Below are 12731 nucleotides of genomic sequence, written 5' to 3' on the forward strand. Positions count from 1 at the left end.
TGATGCCATACAACCATCTCATCCTCTGTTGTCCCTTTCTCCTCTTGTCAACAATGTTTCACAGCATCAGGGTCTTTTCCAATGAGTCAGCTCTTCACATCAGGTGGCCAAAGTATTGGAGCTTCAGCTTCAACATCAGTCCTTCCAATGCATATTCAGGACTGATTTCCTTTAGGATGGACTGGTTGGATCTCCTTGCTGTCCTAGGGACTCTTAAGAGTCTTCTCCAACACCACAGTTCAAAAGTATCAATTCTTTGGCGCTTAGCTTTCTTTATAGTCCAACTCTCACATCCATACATGACTATTGGAAAAACCATAGCTTTGACTAGATGGACCTTTGTTGACAAAGTAATGTCTTTGCTTTTTAATATGCTGTCTAGGTTGGTCATAACTTTCCTTCCAAGAAGCAAGCGTCTTTTAATTTCATGGCTGCAGTCACCATCTGCAGTGATTTTGGAGCCCCCAAAAATAAAGTCTGTCACTGTTTCCATTGTTTCCCCACCTATTTGCCATGAAGTGATATATATCACTTTGCCATACAATGGAAACTAATACAACATTGTAAATCAACTATACTCTCCTATAAAATAAAAATTTTAAAACAAGAATTCAGGCTTCTGCTCTGAGAAAAACCCTGGATCCCACTTTACGTCTTTTTCCTGCTCTGTCCTGTGTCTTGGAGTTCCTATGATAAGCACCAAAGAAAATTCCAACAAAGGTAAGGGGCAAAGATTCACAGAGGCAGAGCCGCACAAACAGAAGTGGGGAGGTGAGATCTTCGAGGGACTCCAGCGTCTGACATACTGTGAAATGCTGGATACTGAAGTTCCCCAGATGTTGTTGTGGTTTTCATAGAGGCCTATATTATTTTGTATGAAGTTCTACATTTCTTCTAATTAGACAGGTATTTTTGATCTTGCAACATTGGTAATTGAGAAATTAGCTTATGTAATTATAAGAAATGTAGTGTTTCTGCAGGGAGCACATATGAAGCCTGTCTTACATTGGAAGAGGCAACTATCATCTTCCAATTAGTGGAGGAATACTTTTCTGGTACAACTTCTGAGAAGGTTCTTACAGGGACTAGACTACTGGGCCATGAGTTGCATGTAGCTATTGTGTATAGACGAGACTGTCATCTTTATATATTTCTCTCGCCAATCTGGCTACTTCAGTGCTTGCTGTTGCCCAGTCGCTAAGTCCTACCTGACTCGTTGTGACTCTGTGGACTGCAGCATGCCAGGCTTCTCTGTCCTCAACTATCTCCTGGAGTCTGCTCAAATTCATGTCCATTGAGTCAGTTGGTGATGCTATCTAACTATCTTATCCTCTGCTGCCCCTTTCTCCTTTTGCCTTCAATCTTTCCCAGCATCAGGGTCTTTTCTAATGAGTCATCATGTCAGTGCTCTGGAAGGAAAAAGAAGATAGTGGGTAGAGGGGATCAGGAGAGGGTGAGTGCTCCATAGGCCTGAGCCAAATTCATTTCATCAGCCTCTCCACTGACAACTGAAATTTGAACCTAGACCTCCAGGATTTCTGTCTTATGGTATTTAGTGTTCAAACCAAGAGTATTTCTCTTGAAGAACATGGCATGAATTTACGTTTCTGTGTTCTCTTTGGAAAAATTCAGACTACACACAGTGATATATTTGAGTGTGCTGTTAGTACTATTAGTAACTTGCTTCATTTTTTACACTCACACAAAGAAATATATAAAAGATTCAACAAATATTTTAATGTCTATGTAAGAATTTGCTAGAATTCATGCAGTACTCTTCAAATTGTGTGTAGCTGCAAGCTTGTCTTTTATTCAGAACTAGAAGAGCTTATAAACACCTCTCTCAGTGGAAAAGCAAAACTTGCAGAACCAGTCACCAGGAATATCTCTAATGATGCCCAATGTGGCAAACTTTCTTCTCTTTCCAGGGTCTGTATCCAAAATGAAGCAGGCACTTCGGGTTCTATTCATGTTCTCATTACAGATACCCATTCTTTCCCCATCATCACGACTTGAAGAGGAAAATAAGGGATGAAAATGTTTTCTTTTCACCCTCAACATCCTGCTTTTGCCTTGCAGTCCTTACCTCCCTCATCACTGAGCATCTTGTTGATGGGAAAACAAAAAGAAATTGGAGAGGAAAGAACTGAGAAAAATTGACAGAAGAAAAGGAAGAATAAATTATTGACTATTTAAAAATCTTATGGTTTATATGGATAACCAACAAGGACCTACTGTATAGCACACAGAACTCTGCTCAATGTTATATGACAGCATGATAGAAGAGGGGTTTGGCGGAGAATGGATGCATGTGTATGTATGGCTGAATCCCTTCACTGTTCACCTGAAATTATCATGGCATTCTTAATTGGTTACACTGCAATACAAAACAAAAAGTCTAAAAGCTGAAAAAATTTTGTGTGGTTTATATATATTCAGAAGTTACAAACTGTCAAGAGAAGAATCATGGATATCTATTGTTTAAGAACTACTGAAAGTGATTCTGGGAGGAAGCAGGATTCGTATAATAATTGATAAAAGAAGCTTATGGGAAAAGTTTGATGACACAATTTTTCTTCATAAGAAATATATCTTATTTCTCCTTTGTTTTAAAAGTTGGTCACATTTCTAGCTTCTACATCACAAATGCAAGAACTGCATGGTCTTTAGTTGTTCATATGTGTGTGTTTAGTTGCTAAGTTACGTCCAACTCTGTGACCCCATGGACTGTAGCTTGCCAGGCTCCTCCGTCCTTGGGATTTCCCAGGCAAGCATACTGGAGTGGGTTGCTATTTCCTTCTCCAGAGGATCTTCCCCACCCAGGGATTGAACCTGCGTCTCCTGCATTGGCAGGGAGATTCTTTCCTGCTGAACCACCAGGGAAGAAGCCCTTAGTTGTTAATAGTCTGCTTTTTGTGTTTTTCTGTTTCCTGATTTCAGCTAGTATTACATGGAATTTTAAGAAAAAAGGATACATGAGGAAGAGGCTTCAAATCCATAGGTTTTGGCAGCACTACACTTTCTTAGTCATTTACCTGTGAGATAATATACACATAGTTCTCTGCCCCTGGTTCTTGGCATAGAGCTCCTCAAACCCTTGCAATTTCCTAAGTGATAAGAGCACTAGTGGCCTTCCATGGTAGCTCAGTTGGTAACAAATCCTCCTGCAATGCAAGTGACCCTGGTTCGATTCCTGGGTTGGGAAGATCCCCTGAAGAAGATCCCCTGGGAAGATCCAGGGAGATAGGAATTTTTTTCTTCTAATGAGTTGACTCTTGGTGGGCTCCTAGATGGGGCTGGTCACCAGAAATACCAAGCTATGATTAGAATACTGGACTTTTCAACCCTGCCTTCCCATTTTCCAGAAAGAGTAGAGGGGCTGGAAATGAGGTTAATGATCATGTCTACCTATTGAAGCCTCCATAAAAATTCCAAAAGCACGCAGTTTGGAGAACGCTGGGGTTGGTGAACATGTGACATGGAGGTTCTGAGAGTGCTGTGCTAGAAGCCACGTCCCCTTCCACATACCTTGCCTTACTCACTTCTTCCGTCCAAAAATACATCAAATCCTTTTGTAATAAACTAGTAAACATTAAGTAAGCTGTTTTCCTGAGTCCTGTGAGATGCTCTAGTAAACTAACTAAATCCAACGAGGGTTGGTGGCAACTTCTGACCTATAGCAGGTAGGGCAGAAGCACCAGTAATAACCTCCATCCATCTCCCGACAGAACTGTCAGAACTGAGTTATGTTGTAAGACATTCAGCTGGTGCCACAGAACTGCAGGGTGTGGGAAAGCCCCACACATCTGGTGTCAGAAGAACTGTAGTGTAAGAGTAAAGGAGAAACACAAGAGGAAGAATACATTTTCCTTTACAGTTCCTAAAGCCCCATCTTGCCCATATAGCCTGAGTTTGGATTTCAGGCATTACTTCAATCAACGGGTATGTTTTAACTGTTTGAGTAGCTTCCCCAAAGTGGTTACAGCTAACTAAGTAACAATTATCTAAATTTTATCTAAATTCTCAAATTTGACACAATCGTATTAGAACTAGTTTTTTGAAGTACATTTTTCTACAGTGCTGTATTAATGAGGCTTTTTATGATAAACAGCAAGATGTTTAAAAATTTTAGAACCATCTGGAATAAAAAACACAACAACCTAGCTCCAATAAAGAAGGGCTAGCTTTAAAACCTGTTCTACAATACACAATTTTAGGAGGATGGTCTTTGTAAGAATCAATTTTTGGTTTTCTAAAAATTTTGTAGGAATCCATTAATAACCAGGGGCAAATTCAAAACTCCAGCTTGAACTGGAGTTACTCTGAAACTTATACTGGAGTCTGTTGCCTCAGAGTCTTTGATCATAGCTTCATTGCAAATTTGATGAAAAGAATTCACTTTAACTCAGAAGTCAAATTTCTATAAGACTTTGTAATGACATGGCCCTTAATGCTCTTGAAAGGCTTCTTGCATTTATCACATTGTGTTTACATGTGACAATCATACATTTTATGATTAAACTGATAAAGAAAGATTGTTAGTTCTTGAGTCTAACCCCTTGCTGTTATGTGGCCTAAGGTGGTATCAAATGAATAGAGAGGCCCTGCAGGATCAGTGACGTCTGTACTGGAAGAATTGAGAAGGCTGCATGTTGTTCAACCCTAACCTGCAGCCCTCCCAGGAGATTAGTCAGGGAGCACCGGGAATGGAGGAGGAAATGTGGCCAAGACAGTGGTTCCCTCACACACACCACACTTTCCACCCTTTCCTCTTTGCTCTGTTCATCGCCTCTCATGTCTTGAGGTGCATAATGAAAGAGATTATTATGTTGCTAGAACATAGCACTGAATCAGCCTATACAAAATTAATGTAATTACTATGTTGATTTCCAGATGTTAGCTTAATGCCGGTCTACTAAAACTTCTAAAGATGAAGCTTAAAACAAACAAACATTATGAGTAAACACCCAAATGAAGACACGCCAGCAAGTTTAGTGATAATCTGAGGCCATGGCAGATATCTCTGGATAGGGCATTTTAGAAGTAGATTCTCTCCATCATCAACCATAATGACAGAATGTTCTCAGGTCCTTTTCAGTCTTTTTCTTCCAAAGAGCCTCTGAATTCCTCACTGCTTTTAGCCCCTGGACTCTTTCCAGTCATCCCTCTGCCCTACCCCCATGCCCATCCTCTCTTGGCACCATATACAGCCATATCCTCTTGACCTCACTGCTATGCATCACTGGACCTCTCACCCAGGGTTTTGAAATTTCAGGGTTTTGAAATTCAAGGGGAAAAACCCTCCTTTTGCTCAAACATGTCTCCCTCCCCTCCTCCTTCCTCCCCTGGACTCCACATGGGTGGGCAGGGTTGGCCATGAAGGTGCCCAGCCTGGCCTCAGAGGGATGCGTACTCTTCCTAGTTCTGTAGCCTACAGCAGGTTTCTGGTGCCAGGAGAGCCTCCGATTTCTCACTGATAAACTTTTGGATAATAATTCCTATTTCCTTGTTTTGAAGGACTAAAAGGTAATTCACATACATAGTGGCTGACACATTATAATAATAATACAATAAAATGTATTATTATTAACTTTGGGTCTTTTTCTACAGTTAATTTTTTTTAAGCTTTTCTGTCTCTACCTGTAACTGTGAAATTATTCTGTTTCTTAGAATGGCTTACTTTTATTTTTTTTCCCCTGATGAGAGTTTTTGTTAAATCTCTGGGCTCCTAGAAAGCAAGAGTGACAAGAACCCGAAAACTAATTGCAGTTCATCATCTTATAGTCTAGAGCAGGGGATCCCCAATCTCTGGGATCTAATGCCTGACAGTCCGAGGTGGAGTTGATGTAACAACAGAAATAAAGTGCACAATAAATGTGATGCACCTGAATCATCCCCAAACTATTCCCCAACTCTGGTCCATGGAAAAATTGTCTTCCATGAAACCAGTCCCTGGTGCCAAAAGGTTGGTGACCACTGGCAGACTGTTTGGTTCTAAAAATCTCCAGAGAACACAAATTTACCACTTCCATGAGATTTTGTTGTTGTTGTTGTTGTAGTATCAGAATGTTGCAAATTTGTTCTTCAATCTTACTATTTTTAATTATAATCCTTGTACTGGGCTAAAATAATTCTATCCTTTAATAATTCTAAACTATCATTCAAGTTTTCATTGAATTATTTTTAAGTTGAATTGCATAGCTCTCTCTTCTTGATGTGATCAAAATATACATTCTTCATATTGACAGTTTCTCATAAGTAAATATCTAATTATCCTCCTCCATTTTCTCATTTTCTGGAGTCACTTCCTGGATTGAAGCAACTGTTAGATAATGCATTTGTAACATTCAAAATCATTAGCTTCCAAATCATAGCTGAGACTCAGTGTCTTAACTTGCATAGCCTGAGGTTTTGTTTGAAATTTTATTCTTTAATTATGTCTACCAATGTTGAATTTTAAAAAAACAAACACCAAAAACACCAATTTTTGAGAAGTAAACGAAATTAGCTCCTCCAATACCTTAAACAATCCCAAGTTAAACTGGAAGTCAGTCCTAACTTGTTCATTTATGCTCTTCTTCTAAGATGAAATCTAGTCCTTGCCAAATCATTATAAATAAGCAATATTATTCTGGATGACAATCCAAATAAGGAAATCCAAAAATACAATGCTGAGATATGGTTCATGGCAAAGTTTCAAAAAAGTATGACTGTTAGGACTGCTGTATACAGCTATTCATGTATCTTTATTCATTATTAAGGTATATAATTATCTTCAAACCTATTATGGTAACTTTTCAGTGCATATTTTATAGTTGATAGCTGCGGCTAATAATAGCAACATTATTGGCTATTTCTAGGCCATAGATAAGAGTGTTTATACCAGATTCAATGGTATAATCTTATGTCTCTGAAGTGTACCCTCCAGAGACAGACCACAAGGATTTCAACTGCAACTTCCCTTTAATAGGTTTTTGCTGCACTGAGACTTGAAGGATTTGTTACATTGCCTTAGCTATTCTAAGTTTAGGCAGAACATCTCAGATGAATGTGGTAGCTTCTTTTTCTTTCTTTTCCCCTTTGTTATTACTAGAGTTGTTTGTGTGTACTATTTTTATCTTCCTTTCCCAAAGACATATAATTGTCTGCAATCCCCTTGGAATTCTCAGGGCTAGCATGTATTAGGGACAGCTTCATCAGGACTGTTTCAGGTTCCAGGGAAGCTGATTCACCGAGAGGTACAAGAAATGCTAACAGAAATTCAAGTAGTGAGCAATTGTACTTTTCGGCCTATACATGGATTTCTTACTTCCTGCTGAATTCACGCTTCTTTGTGATTTATTCATTCATTTTGTTTGCTGTATTATCACAAAACAGAACAGCGAGTTTTGGGGTTTTGAATCGTCTTATGATGCTGTAAGTGAAAAAAGTTAATCTGGTCATAGCTCATCACTCTTGAAGATATTGGTAAAAGAGAAACGGGTTTGGCATGCTTACCTTGTCTGACAGCTAGTGTGGTGGTATAGACCAAGAAGAGAAGAATGTAATTGAGGAAACTCTGGAAGACTGGTGTATTGGCATGGAAATCTTCTGACAGGTATTTGCTGGTCAAGCTAATTCCACAAATAAGTAGGGATAACACCTGGCCTAGAGCCACAGAGATTAACATCTCCCTGAGAAATAAAGAGAAACATAGCAAAGATCAGCAGAAAGTCCATTAGAACAATCACTTAAAATTTACTGAGCACTTATGCCATTCACTAGGCTACATGCAATAAACAGTGACTCTTTTAATTCACCGTAACAATCCTACTGGGAAGGTGCAGTTATTACTAGGGTTGTGCAAAGGAAGGGGGCTTCCCAGGTGGTGCTAGTGGTGAAAACCTTCCAGCCAATGCAGGAGACATAAGAGACACCGGTTGGATCCCTGGGTTGGGGAGATCCTGTGGAAGAGCGCATGGCAACCCACTCCAATATTCTTGCTCTAAGAATCCCATGGACAGAAGAGCCTGGTGGGCTACAGTCCATTGGGTCACAAAGAGTCGGACACGTCTAGAGTGACTTAGCACGCATGCAGAGGAAGAAACCAAAGTTTAGAAGGGTTAAGGAATTTGCTTACAGTCACATAATTAGTGACAAAGTTGGGAGTTGAGATCAAATCTCTCCAAGTGTTCCTGACTTCTTCCCACTTCTCCTAGAGCTCTAGGGGAAATTACCGTTTTCCTGTTGCCACCATGGCATGAACAAATCTTCAGAAATCTGAGAAAGAACCCAAATCCTGACCAGGAGGGACCATATTCCAACCTTGTCCTAAGGTTCTCATGTCAAAAAAGGGAGACTCTTCTCTTTCATAGACTGAAATCTTGGCTCCAGGAACACTTAGAAGAAAGGGCTATACAAACCCCTGAAAATCTAGGAGTATCTCCTCTCCGTTCCCAGATTTTGAATCTCAGTTTGCTCTAACAAACACTAACAAGCACTAGTCTCTGCTCTCTGCTCAAGTCACAGTTGTTGACATATTAAAACTCTTATTCATGAAGGAAATTTAGTAACTGAGGTGGTATAGTAAGAGATTTCAAATTTTGTAAGTATTTTCCATGGCATTTTTATAGGCACTGACCCTAAAGACTTCTGTAGTTGAGATTACCTGCAAGAGTCAAAGAGTTCACTTTGCATAGAAATAAAATGCTCATGAGGGCTCTGTGGTCACATACACCTGTATCCTCTGACACAAGACCAACCCTTGGCTTCAGCAAAGCGGGCTTCTGCTCTCGCCAAGAGTCTCATCTGACTTTCCAGGTTTATTTATTTATAGAAAAAGCAACATCAAATAAGCAGGGTCATATTTCTAAACAAAGAAGCATTAGGCAGAGCATCTGCAGCATTATGTATTTCCTTCCCCATGGCGTCTGTGAATCCATCTTTCTGGAAGGGAGCCCCCTGCGCAGGATCCTGGGTAGATATCTTTTTTGTGCTCCAATAAAACTTTATTTACCAAAACAGGTGGTGAGCAGATGTGACACATGGGCCAGAGTTTCCTGACCTGGTATAGACTCTGGGCCTCAGCCGGGTGGACACCTTGGTGGTATCCTTTAAAAAAGAATGGCAAATTCATCCCTCATTCCATTTGCTTCCATGGGGAGGAAACACTGTGGCAGGGCATGTGCGCTCATGAAAAAGACTCTCCACGGGGTAGCTTGAAATCTATTGGTAGAGGCTGCCTTGATAGATTGGTAGATTGCTTTTTCCAAGTACTGGCCCTGACTCCTCAATTCAATCTCTATAAAGGAGTCAGAGATATTTTTAGATATATAAGTTTAAAATGTTAGTCTTCAGTTTACAATCCTCCCCTACAGATGATACCCCATAGATGGCATCCTATAGAAAGCAGTGATCTATAAAGTCTATGTTACACTGTCTAAAAAGATGGCTGCCAACATTGCCTCACATCTTTCTACACTCAAGCTGCTCCTTCCAAAGGGAGGTGGGTTCTATTTTCGTTTTCAGGAAGCTGAGCTTGTCTTGTGACTTACTTTGACCAACAGAAAGTAGACGGAGAGATGTCAAGTGACTTCTGGGCCTAAGTTTTAAGAAGCTCTGTGGCTACCATTTTCTGCCCTCCTAGAATACAACTTCCATGTACAGAACCCCGAGTTAGACCACTGAATACTGAAGGCTGTGAGAAAAGGAAAAGAGAGACCCAGCCAACCACTGCCACAGCAGCTGAAGCACCAGACATGTGCGTGAGGATCGTGGATCCTCTGGCCCCAGTGGAGTGGTGCCAAACTGTGTCACATTGAGCAGAGATCAACCATCCTAAGAGATTGCTGCCCAACTGGAGAACTGTGAGAAATAATCAATGGTGGTGCTTTCAGAGCATGAAGTTTTGGGTGGTTTGTTAAGCAGCAGCAGCAGCTACTGAAACAAGGCCTTTGATGTCTCCTCTACCCTCTACTCCTACCACCTTGGAGCCCTGCCTCCTGCTTCCCCCGTTTTATTTCCCCATGGAGCCAGAGCTCCAGCCCTACAGAGCTACTCGCATTTCAACAATGAGTCATGGTCTTCTTCGTCAGCATGTCTTATTATTTCCCGAGTGTTCATCCCAACTTGTCAGTCTGACTCTCATTCATCTTTCAAGATTTGGCCCACATGTTATATTACCCCCTTTAAGAAGTGTTCTCTGTATAATGGGCTCCAGTTTCATCCATCTCAGTAGAACCGATTCAAATGTATTTTTTTAATGGCTGAGTAATATTCCATTGTGTATATGTACCACAGCTTCCTTATCCATTCATCTGCTGATGGACATCTAGGTTGCTTCCATGTCCTGGCTATTGTAAACAGTGCTGCGATGAACAGTGGGGTACACGCGTCTCTTTCAATTCTGGTTTCCTCGGTGTATATGCCCAGCAGTGGGATTGCTGGGTCATATGGCAGTTCTATTCCCAGTTTTTTAAGGAATCTCCACACTGTTCTCCATAGTGGCTGTACTAGTTTGCATTCCCACCAACAGTGTAAGAGGGTTCCCTTTTCTCCACACCCTCTCGAGCATTTATTGCTTGTAGACTTTTGGATAGCAGCCATTCTGACTGGTGTGAAATGATACCTCATTGTGGTTTTGATTTGCATTTCTCTAATAATGAGTCTACTGAGATGGATGAAACTGGAGCCCATTAGGAGTGAAGTAAGCCAGAAAGAAAAACACCAATACAGTATACTAATGCATATATATGGAATTTGAAAGATGGTAACGATAACCCTATATGCGAGACAGAATAAGAGACACAGATGCATAGAACAATTTTATGGACTCTGAGGGAGAAGGTGAGGGTGGGACGTTCTGGGAGAAGAGCATTGAAACATGTATATTATCGTATGTGAAACAGAACACCATTCCATGTTCGAAGCATGAGACAAGGGCTCAGGGCTGGGGCAATGGGATGACCCAGAGGGGTGGGATGGGGAGGGAGGTGGGTGGGGGGTCCAGGAAGGGGAACACATGTAAACCCATGGCTGATTCATGTCAATGTATGGCAAAAACTATTACAATATTGTAAAGTAATTAGCCCCCAACTAAAATAAATAAATTTATTAAAAAAAAAAAAAAAAAAAAAGAAGTGTTCTCTGCCCTCTCTTTCCCTGGGATGTATCTCCTTTACTTCTGTATCATTGTTCTATAATGACTGTTTTTACTGGGACGTTGGTACAGTGCTCTTCACTCTGTCTATAGCTGGGCAATGCCATTCAAAGGAAGTAGAAAATGAACACTTCAAAGACAGTAGGTACAACTAGGCAACACTGAACAGTTTTATTGAAATGAAAGGATGATTTTTTTAAAAGGCAGAAGTAAAGAGAAGTAACAGAATCAACTCAAGAGCTTTTAAGCCAGCCTAGGAAGTGTGATATCCACTAACAAAAATCATGGTAGGAGTTGCAGGACTTTCTTGATGGTCCAGTGGCTAAGATCCCACTCTTCCAACGCAGGGGGTCTGGGCTAGATCCCTGGTCAGGGAACGAGATCTCAGATGCCACAACTCAAGATTCCACATGCCACAGCTAAAGATTCCACATGCCACAATGATGACAGAAGATTCCTCATGCCACAACTAAGACATGGTACAGACAAATAAATAAATTTTTAAAAGATGATTTGCAAAAAAAATCATGATAAGGGGTTGTCTTTAGTGTAAAGATAATGAACATTTTTGGTATATTGAATTTGAGCTGCCAAATGAACTTCCAAATGATCCTGGAGTGTTAGAATTCTGGGATCAGAGTTGAATAGGGAGGTCAACCAGGAGAAACATATGGAAGTTATACATATAAATGTGGTGGCTAAAGCACTAAAAAGGGATGTATTACCATGCAAGGAAGGAGAGAAAATAGGAAGACCTAGGAAAAATCCTTGGAGAATCCCCAGATTGGGTTTAGGGAAGAAACTAGAGGCATATGAATGGAGTCAGAAGCAGTTAGACCAGTGCTCTGTGAGGTGGGATGGGGTAGGAGGTGGGAAGGAGGTTCAGACAGAGGGGATTACGTATATCTATGGCTGATTCATGTCGATATATGGCAGAAACCAATACAATATTGTAAGGCAATTGTCCTCTAATTAAAAATAAATAAAAAATTAAGCAGCTAGAAGTCCAAAGGGAAGATCATGATAGTTCTTGGTGTCAAGGAAACCAAAGGAATAGAGGTTTTTGTGGAAGAAATAGATGTAATATTGAAGTTGCTTAAAGGGCAGGATGAATGAGGACTGATAGGAGATGATTTGAAAGTCACTGCCAGCCTTTGTAAGGCCACTTTTGAGTGAAGCATACCAGAGCAACAGGGGTATCATGGAAAAGAAGGGAACAGAGAACTTCACAGAAGCACTAGTGGTAAAGAACCTGCCTGCCAATGCAGGAGACATAAGAAACACAGATTCGAACCCTGGGTCAGGAAGATCCCCTGGAAGAGGGTATGGCAACCCACTCCAGTATTCTTGCCTGGAGAATCCCATAGACAGAGGAGCCTGGAGGGCTATAGTCCACAGGGTTGCAAAGAGTTGGACATGACTGAAGCAACTTAGCACACACACATACACACAGTTAGTGGTACTAACTAGACACGAAGTGATGAGAAACAAAGGTGCTAACTTTGAAGAATTTTAAAGAATTCAAAGAATTATTTGCAGAAGTTTGATCTAGTCACCACACAATGTAAAATAACAAACAGTTAAAATAATAATG

General features: G+C 40.6%; 1 protein-coding gene across 1 annotated transcript in view; it reads right to left on the reverse strand.

The window, feature by feature from the left end:
- Positions 1-12731, reverse strand: part of SLC35F1 (solute carrier family 35 member F1) — a 425474-nt gene that overhangs the window by 160483 nt on the left and 252260 nt on the right. Inside the window, exon 2 of the mRNA XM_081530916.1 lies at positions 7498-7673. Within this exon, the coding sequence (XP_081387042.1) occupies positions 7498-7673 (176 nt within the window). The remainder of the gene's footprint in view (positions 1-7497; positions 7674-12731) is intronic.

This window comes from Giraffa tippelskirchi, chromosome 9, assembly GCF_054371585.1.
Source record: "Giraffa tippelskirchi isolate mGirTip1 chromosome 9, T2T-mGirTip1v1.2.pri, whole genome shotgun sequence".
In the NCBI taxonomy this organism is placed as follows: Eukaryota; Metazoa; Chordata; class Mammalia; order Artiodactyla; family Giraffidae; genus Giraffa; species Giraffa tippelskirchi.